The sequence below is a fragment of the Hippocampus bargibanti genome, linkage group LG13 (assembly GCF_051943395.1).
Source record: "Hippocampus bargibanti isolate YZ-2025 linkage group LG13, ASM5194339v1, whole genome shotgun sequence".
NCBI lineage: Eukaryota > Metazoa > Chordata > Actinopteri > Syngnathiformes > Syngnathidae > Hippocampus > Hippocampus bargibanti.
In genome coordinates this window covers 10,513,443-10,535,516 of record NC_142746.1, presented here as the reverse complement: position 1 = coordinate 10,535,516, position 22,074 = coordinate 10,513,443, and the positions used below count along the sequence as shown (strand labels likewise).

Here is a 22,074-nt window from a genome sequence, read left to right as displayed (position 1 = left end):
GCATAAATTTGTGCCATTTGGGAAAGGGGAAAAAACGGCTTTGTTTTGAGTTAGGAAGACACTTTACCCTTAATTTATCTGCTAATTCACCATTTAGCGTCACTTTCTGTCAGATATAATGCAGTTCTGGCAGATATCTGTTAAAAGAGTACTGTACTACAGCCACACTTATTCTGGTGTTTTGTTTGACTGCTGTGATTCACATGAGCGTCACGGTTAGCTTGTTAAACGTCTCCTCCATGTTGTCGCCTCTTGTTTGGTGTGTCACATGCAGCTACTCCTCAAACTCTGGCGATAACAATACTCGACAGAAATATTGCTTGCTGTATGTGCCACTGTGGAGGGGGTGGTGAGTGGCAGTTGTTAGCCGCAATAGATAGCCAACTGCAGCTTGTGCGGGACAAGCTAGCTTAGCGCCACATTTTTGGAGTTTCTAAGCAGCTACTAAAACTAAGATGATAGGTCATTGTTATTTTAACATCTTGTCGATGAAAAGGTTTCTTCAGCCGTCATCTGTACTTCTTTGAATGTGTCGGACGTTTCGCTTCTTATCCAAGAAACTTCGTCAGCAAACCAAAGTCTTACTGGTAGTTTAGGCCCTATATATATCCCTACTGTCCAGACATGGCGGTGCCGAACTCTGCTATGATAGGTCCCTGCTCTCATGTTGGGGGGAGAGGGGCAGAGGACAACTCCCTGCAGCTCCACTGATTGTTCCTATTGTTCTGACTAACGACTGGCCTGATTGCCCCACTTCCACCGGTATCACCTCATCAGTATTACTAATCCTATTCTGCCTAACCAGGCTGTTGTACGAACGATCCAAATTGAACCTCACCCCACCATATCGGTTTAATGAAGGATTTATCTGTTTTATGAAAATTGCTTCTTTTACTCCCCTTTCAAACCATCTATGTTCTTTCGCTAAGATTTTAACCTCATTGACGTCAAATGAGCGGTTGCTAGCTTTTAGGTGCATATGTACTGCCGATTGAGGCCCACTAATATTATCGCTGCGATGTTGATAAAGTCTTGTTTTTTCTTCAAATTTGTTTTTGCGGGTGATGAGTTGAGACAAATTGCATCCAACATGTATATGGTGCTTTGTTTTCTCACAAGTGGACCCAATTAGTGTAGCACATAATCAAGCTCAAGGGTGTCATATTCATTTTTTGGCTTGGGCCACATTGTCATTAGGGTTTCCTCTCGGGGGACCATTCTGAATTTCGGGAAGCCATTACAATGTTTAATCCCCTTCACATATTACATATAGAGCGCACAACAAATTAATGAATAACTAGTTTTCAAATTTACAGTAAAAAATAATGACTGTTATTGTGGTTTACATGGGACAATTGGAAATTTTGGTTCGGGCTTTAGCAAGTGTTGCGCTCTCCACAAGCATCATGGAATTTGACAAGTTTAATTTGCTTTTGCGGGCCGAATTAAATGATATGGCGGGCCAGATTTGGACCCCCGGCCTTGACTTTGATACATCTGGTTTAGCTCTACAAACATGAAAGAGTATTTGTTAAATTACATAATAAATTACAAAGACACAGCATTTATATGTCGAAGATCTTGGTGGTCAATAACGATGGTCAGAATTGTGAGCGAGGCTTCCACTTGAAAGTTTTGGAGCATTGGTGACATAATCCTGCAATAACACAATTTCATTACCAACCCAAGTGCAGTTCCATGGAACATTCCGTAGTCAAAATACAGTAATCCCTTTCCCATTTTCACACGCATCTCATCCACTGGGATGTGAGTGGACACCAATCACAATAGTAGCCCGCAGCATTTCGAGTAGTTGGAATGCGCTTTTTGTAGATCATGAAGCAAAAGAGTGACGCTCACATTTCAAATCCCATTATGATACCTCTCCAGAGTTGCACCATTGATCACTTAAAATGCAATTAACCACATTCGTATGGAACCTAATCCAATTGTGCAAATGTCCAAATCCTATTGTGGGTCATTAGTAATCAGTAGTCCATTGCTGGAGGCTAGAAAAACACCCATACGTTCACAGACTAGGCTAATACATCATGACCAGCCTTGCAGGCGTTGGTGGATCAATCCCTGCAGCCGCACTTAAGCCCGCTCCGTGGGGGGAATTTTCACATCAATCCATCTCCACCCTTTCACGGCATTTGCTTAATTCTCTTGTTTGGGAAAGCTCCCGGGACACTTTGGTGAAAGGAAGCAGTATCACCCACATTAGAGCGGATGTGCACACCGTTAATTGCTTGTTATTACGAGAAAGCCCAGAGTGAAGATAGGAGAGGAAGTGATGATCCATATTTTTGCACCTAATGAACCATCACATGGTGGATTTTTTTAGCAAGTGTGCTATGAACTCTATTATTGTCACGTTTTGCGAGGTGGTGATGGCGGGTTCGGATCCCAAAAAGCAGGCAGGAGGGAGCAGGAGGTTGTTTGACAAATTGTATTAAAATAAAGTCAGCAGGAACAAAATGTAAAACATCAAAATGATCTGAATGGAAAAAATACAAAGTAGCAAAAGAAAACCAAGTGTAAAAGTCCGCCAAGGTTAAACAAACACGTACACGATGCATGCTGCAACCAAGCAGCAAATGAATCGGCACCGGATGATCGTGCCAGGTGTCCTTTTAAGTGTTATTGATTATAACGACCAGCACCTGCGAGGCTGCCGGCAGGGCTGACGTCTCTACCCGCTGGTCGCCAATCTGATCGGGACGACCAGCACCTGTGCAGGTGCAGGCGGGGCCGACAGCGCCCCCCGTTGGTCGCCAACCAGATCATGACAATTATAAAGCAAAATGTATTACCTATATAAATACTCCAACTAATAATGCACATTGCATGTAATTCGATGAAGACCATGAAAACCCTTTATCACTAATTTTATAATATTACATATAAACATCTCATCTCATACATTTTCAGTTTGGGCAGCCTCCGTTTGAAGTTTTAATGTCTCATGAGTAAACATTGCACCCTCGGGTCCCCCCTTCAAGTTGTGCCAAGTTATCGTGCGAATAAATTGTTTCGTGTTTGTCCATCTCATTTTTGTCGCGTGATAGCGCACGCACTTACGTCTCTGAAGCGGTTCCAGTGCTTGATTTTGCGGCTGTACTGGGAAATGGTGGACAGCCACTGCTCATCCTCCATGAAATTGCCCGTTTTTTCTGCCTCCTTCGCGGTTGCGGCGACGGCGGTGGAGGTGGCCGAGGCCTGGAGGCTGAAGCCGAGCAGCACCAGCATCAGCGGCGGGACCGCGACGCACAACATATCCGTCCTGGGGAGCACGTTGAGTCGGCCAAAAAAACAAACTAACAAACACGAAGAAGACGCGTTCTTGGCTTTCCTCTTTACGGAGCAAAGTGCATATGAGGAGAAAGAAGAGGAAGGGGATGCTGAAGCTGGAATGTAAAAGTGATTAGCTTCGAGGATGCGCTCTTTCTTCTGCGGCGAGGGGAGGGAGGAGGAGGGGGTGTAGCCTATATTTGAGGGAATGCAAAGCGGCTATGGGAAATTATTTTATTATGAAACGGTTTTGCACATTTACATTTGCACAGTATACAATTGACATTTTTAATATGTTATATTTAGAATATCTTGTTTTATATCCTTTCAATAATCCCCTTTCAAATTGCTGCTGTGGACTGCAAATTTCCCCATTGTGGGAAGAATAAAGGTTTTCTGATTCTGATTCTGATATTGTCCTATATTATATTTAATGATATTTATTATATTTATTTGTTGTATTATTGTATATTATTTTATTTTATTTATTCACAATTATATTTTATATGTATTTATTTGTATAGTTATGTATTTATTTCTGGTTTCAGGTTAAGCGAATTTTAACTCAGTTGACAAATAGCAGCCTCAAAGCCAACAGCCATCCCAGGCCACCGAAGATGAAAGTAACACGATGGCTTCTTGTTCAGCCGCTTTTTTCATATATACAAAGGGTTCATATGGTGAAGCAAACTTTTGCCATGTGCTTTTTTTAACTGGATTCGAAATTGCATTGGGTGTTTTATATTTAATGAGAATGCATTTTTTTCTTGTTGTTCTTAGTAAAAATTATCACATTGTGAGTTCCGAGTCAATCAAAATAATTCCATTTTGGTCAAAAATTGGACTGTCTTGCGATTTGGGGTCATTCTGGATCTGCCTAGTTCAATTTTGGGGGTTTTACATAGTACAAAACAACCTAGAAAATTGAGTCAAATGGACCCAAAAAGCAGAGATTGTCCAATGTAGATTAAAATTTGGGCTATACTTTTGACCCAGTAGTTTTAAAAGTTAGTCTTATGGGCATTTCAGCAGTGATCAACCAGAATTTGAATCCTATTTGTGTTTGAATTGGTGAGCTTAAATAGAGTAATATTGAAAAACTGACATTCAATTACATCATTGATTTTTTTAAAGTACTATTGCAGATCCTTGGAGCACATATTCTTGTAAAAGCTCGCAGATATACAGTATGTGTACAGGTTATATCGGACAAAGGGCATTGAAGAGGTTTCTTGTCAACTAGCAGGTAAGCCTAATTGCACTTTATCTTGATCATGACAACCTCTGCAAAGAGAGTGACAGCAACCCCGCGAGAGGCTACATCGACACGAAAAAGTGAGCGATGATGCTGCATTTGTTTCCGCAGTATACTAGTGATTGACATCCATCTTGGCTTTTATCTCACAACAAATTCAACAAAGGGGAGGAAGTCAATTTAAATGAACAAAGAACACGTGCCGTGTGCCCGGTATAATGACGAGCTCTCAATCTGTATTCTTTTTTCTTGGCAACATAATCCGGTAATCCTTTGTGATTTTTCAATGGCTGTTCAATACATGTGCAGAACAAGTGCCTGAATGGGGTTTCCATGGCAACATAGGAGTAGAGGAAGGTCTTGAGGTTTCCTCCATAGAAAAGAATGCCTGTTTGTTGTCATGGCATACACATAAATGAAAGAGGAATGACATTGTTGGCTATGTATAGATATATTGGTTGTGTTTTGTGTTTTCGGAGTGTTCAGAAGTGATGGTAAAGTCATAAAGGAAAATTCTGACACAGCCTGCCGCCATTTTCTATTATTATTATTATTATTATTATTATTATTATTATTATTATTATTATTATTATTATTATTATTATATTAAGAATGTGTGTGTATTTAATGCATGTTGTATATGTCGATTACATGTAGTATATTTTCCGGTGTATGAGGCGCACCGGAGTATAAGGCGCACCCCCAACGGATAGTGGATTTTCAAACTTTTTCCATATATCAGGCTCACAGAACTATAAGCTACACATTCGGTGAAGGAAAATGTTTTCCAAATAGTATATAAATATATCAAAGTTTTCCCAATATAAGGCACACTACATTAAAAGGTCCTCCAGTAGAGGCTGGGTTTACGTACTACTTCTTCTACAGGGAGAAAAGGAGTTGGTGTCTGCTGACAGTAGTTTCGAGACTTGTTGTGGCTCAATATTACTTCACATGTAAGGCGCGCGGGCATATAAGGCGCAGGGTCATCTTTTGAAGAAAATTAAGGCTTTTGCGTATACCTTATAAACTGGAAAATATGGTACATTTCTCATGGTTGCACTGTGACATTCATACATTCATTCATTCATTCATTCATTCATTCATTCATTCATTCATTCATTCATTCATTCATTCATTCATCTACTGGACTGCATTATCCTCACTTTGATATTGTGTGGGGAAATAAGATAATCTGCCTTTGGAATGTAGTGGCTGATTGATTTAAAACATAATTAGCCGTGGGACAGTTTCCTGAATGTGTGGAATCTAGTTTAAAAAATGCTAAGCCTACTGGCAAACATCCTCCTCACTATGGAAATGTATTCCCATCCAAATCTCCAATGTGGGACTCGGATACTTCACTGCATATGTGCTAATGCAGCCATTCTGACAGCTTCATGAAAACCAATTCCCCTATGCAACTTTACATACTGTATGTATCTCACACCAAGAGCCAATTATTTCATGCAACATTGCAGTATCTTGTATCATCAGGATGTGCAAGGCAGCTGGGTGAATATGGTGCATGATAAGGGGAAACTGAAAAGTAACTGCTGCACCTGCACTCATATGCTTCCATTATGTATGGGGAGGGTCCATGCACTCAGGGGAAAGCGGGAGGAAACATGCTTGATGGTATTCAAGTCTCCAGTCACATCCTATAAAATGACAAAACCCCAGGACGTCATCGGGGGGGACCTACAGGTATTTTTTTTTAGCACACTGGGAAGGCGTTCTTGAGATGTATGTAGAGATTGGTAGCATTATCTAGCTTAAGATAGGTATTGATCCACATATTATTGTAATTGATTGATTAGGAAACTGTGACATCCTGGACACTGAAAACCTGGATAATGGGGCAAAATAGCTGAAGGAACTGACAGTTTGATCAAAAAAATAAGAATATCTCTGTGTTTCTTTTGCTTGTGTGTCGCTTTTTGGCAATTTTTGCTCCTAATTGCGCTAACCTGGGCTTGGAAACAAAATCTGTTTTTTTCTTGGTAGAAGAATATTCAATTCAGAATGGTTGTGTTCCATTGAAGACAAATTGACTATTATATTTTTTAATTGTGAGTGCCTACTGAGAAAATAGTTGTTCGGGGGCAGTGAACTCACTGAACAAAATGCAGCACTTTAGCAAATCATGAACAATTCTAAAAAAAATAAAAAGATCAAGCTGTTTAATACCATTCCAAGTTGAGTACATTTAATACAGCTTTGCCATTCAATCCAATAATTTACTGCAAATTATAATTAGCATCCATGTTGCTCTACAAAGGTTTTTAGCAACGGGCTGAACAAACACGACACAGACACATTTTTAGAATGATATTAAAATGGTAATTTAATATATTCCCTCGACATGATTTGTCAGTCTCCTCCGCCGACCGCATCCCCCAGTGGGCAAAATGGCCACACCAGAAAGAGCAGCTCACTGGTCATTCAAATGATTCAGTGCGACAAAATCTGTGTACTACTATTTGCTTTTATCAAGTACAATATTATGGCATGTACATGAAGTATCTTAAATCACGAGGAGTGTTTGAGAAAGCCATTTTAATGTGATCTAAGAAATGAAAGTGACAGATTTAATGGGGTCAGTATGATGCACGCTGAGGCTGCTTTGTCTTTTGAGTTAAAGTCAAATCACATATAGCGGCGTCGTGACAGAAAAGCTAAATATTTGATAACACGCTGCTTAAATGAGCAATTGCTTCATTAGGGGACGAAACACAGTCGGATGACTTTTAAATAATGCTGATCAGCATCTCCTTTTTCTGTTGGTAGTGCTGCGCCTTTATTTCATCATGTCGCTATCGACCACAATTAAGTGTCTCCCAAACTCCGCCACACTTCCTGCATCAATTATTTTACAAACGCCAATGTCATTTGATCCTTACGCGCAATAATATTCATTTTTGGGCACTGAAAAGTTAAGTGGAATATGTAAAAAATTTGCCTCACTAGGGAATATCATGTCAGAGTGTGTACATAAACAGGAGGAGGTCAGTGGTTAATCGGTAGATAAAATATTGAAACATATACATAATGGAAACATATGCTTAATCAACCACAATGACCTTTATAACACTCTTATTTGTGATCTAGTTTAATGCCTTCACACTCATCGGGGGTGTCAATACAGTTTCAGGGTGATACAAGTTACATTTATTCCATGACTACGCTCTTTATGCCAGACCATACCAGACAACCACCACAAATGGGCATTTCTTTGCAATGTGGAAAGACGAGGAGAACATCTAAAATTAATTTCAAACAGCCAAAATTCAAACCCAGAACCTCAGGACTGTAAGGCAGACATGCTGCTGCACTGTAACTACTGGAAACAAAAAATGTCAAGTAGCTTTGGGATGGTTCCATTTTTAGCACGGGTGGCAGCAACGTGGTCGCCGTGACGACGGCTCGGCAACCAACAGAACGTGGGAATTCTCTCAACCCCTCGACTCAATACGTGTGTGCCCTTATGGCATCAATGGTGTCACATTCTGGTGCAAAACAGAATGGAAAGGAGGAAATAGAGCATGGCACTCACCGTGTTTTACAATTCAAACGGCCCTCAGAGGGCTGTTAAATTAGTATGCCTCAGGCAAGCCACTTCATGTATTATGAATATATAAAGCAAATGGATGGCCGAGGATGTTTTTTTCCCTACTTAATTTTTGTCTAGGAGGTGCAGTATCTATTTAGTTCAGAGGCATCTTGCTGATTTCTCAGCAACAGGACGCTTAAGTAATTTTGCAAAATGAACGCTGGTGCGTGTGGCTGCCGCTGCTCACCCGCAGAAAAAAATATCCTGTGACTGTAAAGTGTCCTTGAGAGTTTTGAAAGGCGCTTATAAATGAAATGTATTATTATTAAAATGTGAGGCAAAATGTGTTTGTGTGTTGTTTTATATAAGTGACAACTGGACTGTTTAGATTTTTTTTTTGAAAAGTGGTACAAATGTAGGCACTTCCCAAACACGAAATGGCACAAATCGTTCTTTTGGAATGCAAAACAACCGTCATTCAGATACGTTGCAGAGAGGCCCCTGTCCATCAACAAATGTCTGGCTGGAAAAACTCCCCTCATGAATATTCCATTCATTTGTAAGAGTAGTAAAGCTCCCTCAACAACATCTTGACATTTGTTGTCGTTCCATCTACAGATGAATCACACCTCGACAAAGTACAGCCTCTGGGGGCCACATCAGGACCACCCACATTCTCTGATCGGCCCTCCTAGTGACCATGAAGTTGAAATAAAATATGTGCTTTTATTTTATGTTTTGGGTTTTCTTTCTGTATGTGACAGACGGTCTGTCACATACAGTACCACGCTTCCCAAAGAGATTCAGTGATATTGTCTCCAACAAATAAAAACAGTCACTCTCGACCAACAGAGGCATCTTTGGAAGGCAATAAAACGTTTTGTATTGTACTAAAACAAGGCTCTTTCAACAGTAAGGGAGAAGAAATTTACTAACTTTTTGAAACTATGCATCACTTAGATTTGTTTTAGCTGGACTGTGCTCACTCACGGTTGTGCTTGTACCTGAAGTGTGAAGGGGGACTTGTATGCTTTTTGTTTTTTCTCTAATATGTTTCATGGGGACTCCTTATCATACCCCCAGCATATTACATCATTTCCCTTGCAGGTTTTTAATGGCAAGGTGCCGATTACCATGTTGTGTTTGGGAGCCTTTTACTGAGCGAGTTGCTTGTTCTGTAGCCACAAAGGGACATATGTCTTCTTGTGCCGGTCCCAAGCCCAGATAAATACAGAGGGTTGTGTCAGGAAGGGCATCCGACGTAAAAGCTTGGCCAAAACAAACATGCGGATCAAACCTCTGAAGATGGAGGACACTGATTTGCCGTGGCGACCCCTTGAAGGGAAAAGCCGAAAGGAAAAGAAGAAGAAGAACTAGTTCAGGTTATAGTAGTATTTTTCTCCTGGAGGTGAAGAAGCAACAAAGAACACCAAGCTCTTGTAACCAAACGCATCTTGTCCTAAAAGTGGTGCAGTGTGGTCCCCATGTGGAGCGTTTGATTATGACACCCTGAGCAGTAAAACTGCAACCGGACGGGAAAATTATGACATCTTCTTCTTCTTCTTTTCCTTTCGGCTTTTCCCTTCAAGGGGTCGCCACAGCGAATCAGTAACCTCCATCTTCAGAGGTATGATACGCATGTTTGTTTTGGCCCAGCTTTTACGTCGGATGCCCTTCCTGACACATAACATGATATAACGCCCACAACATCAGCATAGGTGCAGTTAAAATCCTTAAAGGACAACCGACATCTCCGGACAGGTTGTGTCCATAATTTGTAAAATGGCTTCAAATGACTTCTACTGAGCGTATTTTATAAAGATTACACCGCATATAGCCATATTTTACGTTTTAAGACTCGCGCTGAATATTCCGGAAGTCTTGTTTTTGAGTTGGTGCCGAGTCCTCACCCTACGTCACTGAAGGAACGCCCCTCAGTGAGACAGGACATACCTTGCATCACCTCAATGCATTTTGCAATACTTTGTTTGGTCTGAAAACTTCGTGTTGATCCGTGTTGATGGCGAAATTAGAAGGAAAACACATACATAATGCGATGGTGAATCCTTGTTTGTGGCACCGAGCATCTATTTGATATTCACTGACAAAAATTGTAAGGAATTAATCAGCCCGTTTCCACGGAGCTTTGTCACCCTCTGCCTTTTTTCGGTGTTACACCCCCCCCCCCCAGATGACACACATTTGGTGCTACATTTCCCCCCTCCAAATGACACCGAATACATTCTTTAATCGCTTGCAAACATGTATGCTTTCCTCTTCAGAACTATTTGAATCATATTCATAACTGGATGAGTAACAAGAAAGCATATTCTCCGAATCTGAAGCCATGGTTTTGATTCTCGAGCAAGGCAAGACGTCTTGCTGTGACACCACGAACATGGGGGCGGGACCTTCTGAAACTGGCCACTTCCGGTTTCAAATTGAAGTACTTTTTAGACACTTTAAGTCATTTTTATTGGTGTTTTGCATTTGACTTTTTTTCCTTTCGGCTTTTCCCTACAAGTGGTCGTCACAGCAAATCAGTGCACTCCATCTTTAGAGGTTTGATCCGCATGTTTGTTTTGCCCAAGCTTTTACGTCGGATGCCCTTCCTGACACAACCCTCTATATTTATCCGGGCTTGGGACCGGCACAAGAAGCCTTTTGTCCCTTTGTGGCTACAGAACAAGCAACTCGCTCAGTAAAAGGCTCCCAAACACAAAATGGTTATTGGCACAGCAACATTCAAAAAAGCAAAAAACTATTTGACTAAAACTATCATACTGCGTGTTTTGGGTATTTTAGATGCTATAAAACGTTTTACTGATGTCAGTTAGGAAACAAAAAATTAACGTCGGTTGTCCTTTACATCAACCAAACCTCTTCCTCAACAAGACCCATTCGTATATTGTCATGGGAAAACAAACTGCACGTCGTCTCCAATCCAGCAAGGGGCGCTAACAAGGTTGAAGAGCTAAATATAACTATAATGACGTATTCAAAAGCGACTGAAAAACATATGACGTCAATATTGCGAGACAGACAAACGAGTTTGTGGTTTTCTACGTGGTTAAAAGTTGCCCTTTCTCTCGGTAAAGACAATTATTATCCGTTCTGTTCAACGACGTCGTCTGCCAACGATGAGGCCGAATTTACCAACCGTAGAGGTGCTTGACCGTGAGATGGACGAGCGACGCTTACGTCGGTCATCCCAAAGAAAACAAATGTGAGACTAAACATATACTATATAAGATTGCAATTGTTTTTGTTTTAATCACGTCTCCAAAAGTATGTGCAGGTGCCAAATTCACCCATATGACCAAACTTGACCAAACATTTTCAAAATTCTGTTATGTATTGACTTTATTTTTATTTTTTTTACCTTTGCCTTTACCTTTACTTTTGCCTTGTCTCACTACAGTACCATTTTTTATACTTTGTAAAAGTATAAAAAAGGTGCATCGGGATTAGTCTGAGAAAAAACATAAAAGATAAGATGACTTAATTTTTAATCAGTTGTTGTCTTTAATTCCCCCCTACAATATTTTCCTTCCATTTATTCCGTTTTTCATGGAAAAAATAAAAAAAATATTGCGATGGTTTATAAAAAAAACTTGAAAGGAAAAAGGTTTATTATTGAGTTTCATTCAATACAGAATTGTTTTGGCTATGTAAAAAGTAACTTCACTGATTTTACTTCTCACTATTTTTGGGGAACATAACTGCCCACGCTAAACAAGGGATTACTGTGTGTACTTACTACAAATTGGGATATGCTCCTCCTGGGGTGTCGAAGCACAACAACTTTGGTTGGGGGAAGCACTTGTTTCAACCTACAATGAGACCAAATGGATTGAAGATTTTTATCCAAGGGCAAATTGCCAAACCGATGCCTTGCCAACTGAGCTATCCAGCCGGTTTGTGTGTGTGCGCGCGCGTGTGTGTGTGTGTGTGAGAAAGGAGTAATATATATATATATAAAATAATCTGTTGTAAATTAGATATCAAGTAGACAGGACAAACCTAATACAACTAATATTTCATATGTTTTGTATGTTTTTGCTTGTTGTGCTTTTCAAAAAATAAAGAAGTGAAAACATGGTATATTGCAACTCTTTATTTATATCAACAATGATTGAGCTGAAAATAAACTCTGTTTCTATGTGTTTGTGTGTGTACACACAGACATGTAGGTACATAGAATCAGTGCTCTATAGATAATGTTTTTGATAGTCCCGAAATTTGCAACTAATGGGTTTATCTTGATCGTTTGTCCCTGGCTCATTGCTTCTACGGGCGTTGATGGCAGAGGATAGTTAGCACGCCATAGCTCACACTCTTGATTAAAATGAAAAAAGTCTCTCCTGCAAATTAGGGTGCTAATCAACACGTCGCAGTGTGTTTGCTTTCTGCAGGCTCCAATAACAAAGAGGAAGTTATTAAAGTCACAGCCTCATACCTCAAACCCCTCTGCAGGGTCCTCCGCTATTATCACATTCCCACTGGACCCTTTGGCAATTTGAGCAGCAAATTACCCTGATGACTGTTGGTTCTTCACTTTGTCTCCTTTCAAAGAAGTCACCACTGCCATTTGCAAAAGGGCAATTAAGGACTCCGGCAAGAGGTCATTTCATTTTGACCAAAGCACAATTCCAATTTATCCCCTGCATGCTCTGAAGCAAAGCCGAGTGGAATTCTCCGCACACAATCAATGTATTTCTCTGCAGCCACTGCTCACCATTTTCTCATCTTGACTACTAGCATAAGATGATACGCATCGACCGGTCTTGGCCAAATGATGTTGCAGAGGTCGTGAGTTAAAATCCCACTCCGGCCTCCTGTGGAGTGAATGTTCTCCCTGGGTCTGCGTGGGTTTTCTCTGGGTACTCCAGTTAACTGCCACATTCCAATAGAGTGCGGTTTATTGTTTTTCTGTATGTGCACAGTGAATGACTGGCAACCATTTCAGGGTGTTGTCCCCCATTTACTGTCTGAAGAAGGTTGGGATAGTCTCCAGCAACCTACACAACCCTTGTGGGGATAAAATGGGGAAAAAATGGATGGATGGATCGGGGAGATGGTAAGACTGCAGTTGGGTGTTTTCAGCAAATACCCAGGAAACACTCTTCAGAGTCAATATAGAGCTTTTCATACCAAAAAAAAAAAAAACATCAGAAGTGCTTTCTTTGCATGGACTAAAATCAATATTTGTTTTGCTGACTTGGCAGTCACTTCCCCCAATTACAGTATTTAATAGCCTTCCTGTAAAACCACAAAAAATACCATGAGAAAAATACACTAAAAAAGGCATACAGTTCCCAGAGTGAACTGGTGTATTCAACCAGTTGACTCCCTTTCTTGTCGCTCGCGTTTCATTGTGTGTTCCATGAGCGTCAGATCATTTGGCATTCTTCTTGTTGTGTGAAAACTGTCATTGTCTTCATATCCGTCGTGTTCCTACGTGTCCCGGCTCTCTTTCTGACATCAAACCCAAACTTCCTCCCGCCTTGTCTCGTCTCGTTTCGCCTGTGCGTTGGTCTTTCTGTCTTGGCTTTGTGTTCAGCTTCACAGTGATTCTAAGAATAGACACAGTCATCAAAGTTGAGGTAAAAAGACCTTCCTTTGACCTCTTTGAATTTTTTGTGTGTGTTTCCACTGTAAAGTATTCCAAAATATTTGAACTAAACCTTGTGAGTACACGTTGTTTGGTCTATGACAGGGGTGTCAAAGTCATTTTTTTGCCACAGCCATATTGTAGTTGCAGTTTCCTCTTGGGAGCTTTTCTGAATCTGAGGAGAACATTAGAATGTTTCATCTCCACATATTACATACATAATGTACCACAAATTAATGAATAAAACATTTTCATAAATGAAGTCAAGTATAATGACTGTTATTGTGCTTGATTTGCTTTTACGGGCCGAATGATTTGGCCCTCGTGCCTTGCCTTTCACACCTGTGGTCTATGGTGGATTTTGAGTACAACATGCGTGCATGAACAAGTTACTGCCTCTCAGTACATCACATTGTCATGCCAAACTTCAGGAGTGTCAGTACGATCACCCGTTGGTCTTAATTTTGTGCGGAGGTCAACCTTTGGGTTGAAGCTTGGCTGTGTGTCAACGTTTGGGCTGAGGTTTAGCTCAGCGATGTTATCACATACGAAGATTATGAGCTGAGCCTTAACTCAAGTTAGCCGATCTCAGTCCACAGTGATTGAACCCAGCCGCTGACTTAGCCCGAGGTTGAAATTCAGTGTTTGGGTGTGTTGTTCAGCCACGTGTCAACTTTTGGGTCAAGGTTTAGACCACACGTCAGTTGTCGAGACAAACGCGTGATAAAAATCGACGACTGAGCCGATTGTTTACAGCTTTGAAGAGTGACGGACCCCGGTCGGCTTACATCCAGCACTACTGATCCTCTGGTGATGAAACACAGCTCGGGCCAGACGCGATGATGGCTCATGTTCTTCTGTGTTCTCCTTAGGAGCCTTCCTCAAAGAAAGAAATTGATCTGGAGTACAGAAGCGGACGAGTGGGTGGAAAAGGGGGGAGTCAAAAAAATCCGCAAAATAGTGTTTCCTTTGTAGACTTGGGATGGCACAATGTGTAATTTCCCAGGAGCACAAATTGAAAAAGCAGGGTGGAGGATGGTGAGACTTAGTGTGAGTCACAGTGGGCTAGTGGCAGCCACAATTGTTTCTATTGAATGCCTTCAAATTATGGGGTTTATTTTTACTCTCCAAATCGAATTTTGTGTGTATGTACGTCTTTGTGTGTATCTGTATGTGTGCGCGCAAGCAAAAAGCATGCGCCTTTGAAATTGTTAATGTACTTTCCTAACCTGTTATTTCACTTTTATCTGTGCTTTTTGTCGTACTGCTTCAGTTAAATACGTTGGTTAGTCCTCTGTAATTCACAAGACAGACTTGTATTGTAACTGGCGTCATATTATTTGTTATTTAGTTTTTTTTTTTTTTACTTTGTTACTTCCGGGTTGAGTAAACGCTGGCTGCCGCTGCTCACCCGCAGAATAAATATCCTGTGACTGTAAAGTGTCATTGAGAGTTTTGAAAGGCGCTTATAAATGAAAAGTATTATTATTATTATTATTATTATTATTATTATTATTATATTGAGTCACTGGTTGCCACGACAACAAACATATAATTTATTTGGGCTTGTTTTGTATAGGTTTTTGATGTGAACCTTCCATGTGAACCTTCATATTTATGTTTTTCTAAAAATCCTCAATACTTCATTTGTAATATTTTGTCATTGATGCTTTCCGGTTCCGTGTCACGTGTTCCGATGTGCGAGAGAAATCGCTATAGAGAACGATACCGTCTGTTTAACGTCATTAAAGTTGATCTGCATTCGGTTAACAAGGTGCACACGGCACGTTATTAATTAGCTTATTTATGTCTTGCTGAACCGATTGCAGTCATGTCAATAGTTGTTTTAAATGTCTTAGTTTTCACGGTGTTCTTCAATAAACATTTTGGACATCATTACGTGGCGTCATCCTTGATCGGGTAGATATATATATTAAAACTTGTTGCCTCTTATAGTCTTTCATTTGAACGTCCCAGTGTGTAAAATCCGAACCAGCAGACGTAACGCACTTCCGTAACCCATTGAGGGCGCAACAACCCCACAAAATAACTCCCCCGCCCCTCAGAAGTCAATTTTATTTTCTCTTTACTGACCTACATCTTTCTCTTTTTACGACTGCGTTGGGAGGGCTAATTCCATCTAAAGCCATTTAACGATTCCTTTTATATCTCTGCGTTTACAATCTTAAACTTCGTTTTGCTCAGGGGTTTTCTTCTCTCCACTGTTTTCCTACTCCCCGTTTCTTCAATTAACATTTGACTTTGGTATAAACTAACTTATTTTAATACCATTTTGCAATTCTAAAATATTACTGAGAGACAGTTATGTGGTGCCGCAATAAATATGTAATTTAAAGGCTAAAAATTCAATGAGCATCTAACCATCTCCTATGCATTTGTCCTGTTAAAGGACAACCGACGTCACTTTTTTTGTTTTTTTAACTGACACCAGAAAACGTTTTACAGCATTTAAAATACCCAAAACATGCAGTATGATATTTTTAGGTAATGCAAAACACCAATAAAAATGACTTAGTGTCCAAAATCTGCAAAAAATTGAGCTGCGAATTGGGCATTTTCAGAAAGTCCCGCCCCCCTTTCGTGACGTCACGCCAAGACGTCTTGCATTGCTTGTGAATCAAAACAATGGCTTCAGATTCGGAGAATATGCTTTCTTGTCACATATCCAGTTATGAATATGATTCAAATAGTCCTGATGAGCAAAGCATACATGTTTGCAATCGATTAAATAATTTATTTGGGCCATTTTGAGGCCAACGGGCAGGGGGGAATGTCTCACCCAATAAGAGGCAGAAAAATGGCGACCAGCTCCGGTGAGGAATGAATCAGCTCGTTTCCACAGGCTGATACATTCTTTCCATGGAGTTTGCCTCCCTCTGCTGACAGCTTTTGGGTGTAAGACATGGTTTAAAAAAAACAGTACAGCAAAATACATTGACGTGATGGAAAGACGCTACAATGCGTCTTTTTTACGGTGAGGAGGCGGTCCTTTTCTGACATCACGTACGGACTCGTCACCAACTCAAAAACAAGACTTCCTGAATGTTCAGCGCGAGTCTTAAAACGTAAAATATAGCTATATGCAGTGGAATCTTATTAAAATACACCCAGTAGAAGTCATTTGAAGCCATTTTACAAATTATGGACGCAACTTGTCCGGAGACGTCGGTTGTCCTTTAAGGGTAATGGGAAAATTGCAGCCTCTTCCAGGTGACACTGAGGTATCTTGAACTTGTCAGGCAATTGCAGAGTACGGATAGAACACATTGGGCTCTTTAATTAAACCGACATACCATTTTTTAAGAGCTTATGAGGAAATTGTATTACAGCTTTTAGCTTTAACACAAACACATGCATAGGCTACATGTACGCACACACACACATTCAGTCATGTCTTTTAGGGACACTGCACGCTTTGCCCTTGGTGCTAGTCGGACAGCAGGAGTCCCGTCAAAGTGCCGATACACTGTCGGGTGGACGGTGGGGGATGTCAGGGACGCCGACAGTTTGGACATCCGGGCCGACAGTAGTAGTACCTGCAGCCGGGCTAACTAGCAGCTCTGGCAGCCAGAGAGACAATTAATTCTGCCGCAATCCATTAGCCAATAGTTGCCCCACTGCGAGGAGACGAGGGAAAGTTTCACTCCCCAGGAGTCGGAGGACAGAAAGATAAACCAAGGAGAGAATGAATGAGGGCGGATGAATGCAGTGGGGTTACACAGAAAGTGATGTCATTGCTTTGCAGCATTAATTCTGTCTACGGTGATTTAAGTCTATGCTACAAGATCATAGGAATTTTCCACATTTTCATGATTCACACATGACATATTCAGAACCAGCCTTTTGCCTTTATTAGCTACATTCATTGCTAAGTGTTTTTTGTGCCCTCTCTTGAACTCCCGTTGATGCCCCCCCCCCCAAAATGCACTATCCAAATTCAAAAGTAGTACTGTAATTGGTGTCAAGGAAGTAAAGTGGTACCTTCAACATCAATTTATTCCATTACCTGATTAACTTATTCACTGCCATCCAAAATTTATTCAGGAATGGATTGGATTGGATTGGATTGGATTTGCCTTTATTAGTCTCACAGTGGAGAAATTTACATTTCACAGCAGCAAAGTGATGAAAGGAATGAAAGTAGAAAAAAGAAATACATGAGCTGCTGGAAAGGCAGCCACTGTGAAAGGAATGAAAAGCATGATGTGGAGCGCCATTCCAGAATTTGTTCGGGTTTTGGGTTTTCTTGCGCGGGTGTTGATAAAGCGCTGGTCAGACCTCTGGCAATGTTTTTCTCTTCCACGAGGATGCAGCGTTTGCCTTTTGTCCATGTTAGCATTTTGTTACAGCTTCAGCTGTTGTTAAAGCACTATATAAATCAATATGTATGTACGTATTTTATTTTGTACATCCGCCCCCATTTCAAGCTCAGATAACTCCCGACGCATATAACTTAGGAATGAACTCTTTTTGTGATTAAATAACATTTCTTATACTGCATTGAATGTTTATGTAGTACTAAAACTCAATATTCTGTAGGCCCTGCAATTTGAGTGAAAATGACAAAAACCCTGGCACTGGAGGGGATACATTTTTTAACATCATGTGGAAGTTAATGAGTAACGCTTGTATCTCACTGTACCTATTTACCAAAGCAAATTTCACAATTGAAACTAGTTGAAATGCTCTTAATGTCTTCCGCCAAACCCTAAAATCACATTTTTCCCCTTATATTTTTCATCTATTCATCTAATATTTAATGCAGAATAACAATATTGTCTTGTATAAGTACACACCCTCACACACAGTTGTAATGTGTTCATATGCCTCTCTCTCCCGAATTTAATGAGCAAATTTACTCATTAAAACTATTTACTTGCATTTTTCAACAAAAACAAATGCCTCGGTGATTATGCACGATTACTTTCTGACCTATGTATGTATTCAAAGGTGAGTTAATTTAGGAATTCCTCATCCCTGTCGTAATATGTGAAAGATTACGCACTGAATAAAACCAAAGTCGTCTTGAGAAAAAACTTCCACAACTTCAACAAAATGCTGTACACACGCTAACATAAAAAATAAGCAATAATAAAATATTCAATCTTATTTTCCAAATAAAACCAGAAGATCTCCCTTATAACTTGTCAGTTGGCACAAACACCTTTGTACTGATGAAAGAGTGCCGTGAAATGAGTTAAGAAGAAATGTGGGAGATACTGCTGAGCTGGCATATTATAGCGACGGCAAACGAGTTCCAGTGGGTCCTCGGTGACCGGTCCTGCCCGCTGAGTGTCGGCTTCCTATCGTGGAGAAAAGCTTGAACTGCTGCAAAAAAGTTTGTGGAAATGTTTGGCCGCAGCGAGGTGGCACATTAATGTCTGCAGTGCCGCAGGGCAGCTTTCATGCTGGCTTATGACTTCGACGCCATAGGCGCATTTTCCTGGGATTTTTAAATATGGACTTTTCCTTGAAGTTCGTGTTATTATTTTTTGAGACCCCCCGCCCTCTCGCTCTTTTTCTGCTCTATTTAGTCAAACTGAGCTCGAGGCTTTACTGTGACATACTGATGTGACATCTGTTAAGGACAGCTGGAGGTAGGGGATTGTTTTCGATTTGAGAATTTTATTGATCATATGAACTTTGACTACTCTTTTAGTCCTATCAATGAGAATAGTTTAGCTCTGGAAGTATATGCATTACACTGATCTGCAGCGGGCTCAATTCAATTCAGTCCAACAACTTCACGCCTCAATGGCCTGCACCACAGACGGCACAATTAAGTTGAACATCTAATTGGATGCGTAGATGAGCTGCGGTAATCTTCAAAACCAGTTTCGGCCATCTCGTTCTCTGCCATGATATGCCGCGGGTAATGTTAAAACCACTTCAGGCCAACTGGCTGAATGGGTTATGGTAATCATCAAAACATGTCATTTGTGGGATTTTTTTTCCACTCAATCAATCGGCAGTACAATTATTCTCCTACATAGATGGGCTGCAATAAGCCTTTACAGCAGTTCAACCAAAACACGTTTGCTCCCTGCAGTTTAGTATATGGTATTTTTGGGACTACTTCAACCAGAAAAGGGCACCTGTTAATTGAGTCCAGCTGATTTGGTGCATAGATGGGAAACTCCAGTTTACCCATGGGATGTGCTGCAACCCATCTTATGGGATTTGCTGCAACCCAAGTACCAGTCACTTGCTGCCTTGACTGTCTTGGTCAGTTTCAACCGTCACAGGGCTGCTCATCGAAGCAGCAAACAGTTGGATTAAACGGACTTCTCCCAACTGAATCGTATATGTGCTGTGGCACCACACAAAATGTTCACATCGAAGAAAGGGATGTGTTTCAGTTGAGCATTTTTTTCCTTTCTTAGTTTCTTTCTTCCTGAAACATTTGAATGGGTGTCAAACGCATTTCAGAGGAATATTATGTTTTAAACAAGTCGCAAGTGCAAAGCTTTACTTTAAACCTTGGCAGATAATCTCGCACCGCCTGTGAACTGGTCTCCTGATTCTATGAGTTAGTCAAGAAAAGCGATTATGGGCTGTTGAGTGGTGCTTAAGTAGCATGTGTGGTATCATTCCCGCTTTCCCCCCCATCAATTGTTTGAGAAATGAAAGATTTACCTCTCAACTTGGTTGAGGGTTGCAAATGACGATAATGTGGAACCTTCTTTTGTTTCGAATCAAAATAAGTGGTGATAAAGTGAACAAGACCACCAATAAACAGACAACGTCGGTCTTCAATCAGTTTGTTAGGATTTTGGCTTTAGTATTCTTTAGTGTGGGCATATTTTGTCAAATCATTTTTGGACAATTACTGTATGTGTGGAAACAGTTTGTGAAAAGCCGTTTCAATTTCCAGAATGGCTGTGCCCCATATACACCCAGAGGAGTGTGTTGCTACATGAATTTGAATGGTAAGATTACAAAAAACACCCAGACTAACAATTAGTTAAGTGGGGTTTCTCAGCGATATGTTTGAGGTACATTTATTTTCTGTTGTATTTGAGAAAAAGATCCTCCGTGTTACCTTCTCCTTCTTGATGGATAGCCAAAAAGAAACACAATAAAGCTTCAGCATCAGAGTTTCAAGTGGCAATGTTGAAAGGACAACTGACATCATTATACGTTTTATAGCATCTAAAATACCCAAAACACGCAGGCTGATATTTTTAGTCAAATGCAAAACACCAATAAAAATGACTAATGTATGCTTTCCTCTTCAGAACTATTTGAATCATATTCATAACTGGATATGTAACAAGAAAGCATATTCTCCGAATCTGAAGCAATTGTTTTGATTCACTAGCAATGCTAGACATCTTGGCGTGATGTCACGAACTGGGGGCCGGACTTTCTGAAAATGCCCAATTCACAGCTCAATTTTTTGCAGATTTTGGACACTTTAAGTCATTTTTATTGGTGTTTTGCATTTGACTAAAAATATCATACTGCGTGATTTGGGTATTTTAGATGCTATAGAACGTTTTTCTGATGTCAGTTAGAAAACAAAAAAGTGACGTCGGTTGTCCTTTAAGAATTACATAAATCCAATGTAATCAACGGTTAAGGTATGGCGATAATCTCTCCACTTAAAACTCCTTGCCATATTTCACAGGCATCATTCTCATACTGAATCACTGCACACCCCCTCACCACCCCACTCTATGACACTGTCTGCGTCCCTGCCATCTGTCTGCCTGTGCGCCTGAGGTGCTGCTTGCTGTTTAGATGATTTAGTCGGAGAGGGAGAAAGGGATTTCATTAGCTGTTTACCTACGGGCCTCTGGTACATGCAATGCTGTACGGGCGCTCTATTAAAAAAAAAAGCGAGCGAGGTGTTCTGGACGGGCAAGGTGGTTTTGTGGGTGAAAGGCCTCGCACATATGTTAGCGGGTGCGAGCCTACCGGAGGGGGGGGGGGGGGGGGGGGTTTCTTCATCTCATCGCTTTATTTATTATCCTTCAGGTCGAGGTGTCATTTTCTGCCTTGCCTGCCCACCGAGTACAAACATGTGCGATCGGGATTTATGTTGTGCTTGCTAGTTTGTTTTCAAAGGAAAAAAAGAACACAACTGTTTACCCGAGGGCACAGCCTGCAGCGCTTTCATTAGCTCTTTACAACTACACACTCGCAGGAATAATTGTCTTCCTCCACTTTTAATTTCATTTGCTAATAAGAAATAAGTACTATTGTTTCAGATAAGTACAATCACTCATCATTCTGCTTTTTAGTAACGTCATTTGATCTGGGAATGTACGTGGCCAGGCCTCGTACAGACATAAGGATTTTTTTTTTCCAAACCTTAAAAGACTACTTATCTGT

General features: G+C 40.6%; 1 protein-coding gene and 1 long non-coding RNA gene across 2 annotated transcripts in view; one reads left to right on the top strand and one right to left on the bottom strand.

The window, feature by feature from the left end:
* spock2 (SPARC (osteonectin), cwcv and kazal like domains proteoglycan 2) overlaps positions 1-3,466 on the bottom strand; it is a 32,681-nt gene extending 29,215 nt beyond the window's left edge. Inside the window, exon 1 of the mRNA XM_089012295.1 lies at positions 3,085-3,466. Coding sequence (XP_088868421.1) covers positions 3,085-3,279 — 195 coding nt within the window. The 5' untranslated portion in view covers positions 3,280-3,466. The remainder of the gene's footprint in view (positions 1-3,084) is intronic.
* A 10,164-nt stretch (positions 3,467-13,630) lies between these two features.
* Positions 13,631-22,074, top strand: part of LOC148889289 (uncharacterized) — a 30,707-nt gene continuing 22,263 nt past the window's right edge. Inside the window, exon 1 of the long non-coding RNA XR_016116842.1 lies at positions 13,631-13,708. This is a non-coding gene — a long non-coding RNA (uncharacterized LOC148889289). The remainder of the gene's footprint in view (positions 13,709-22,074) is intronic.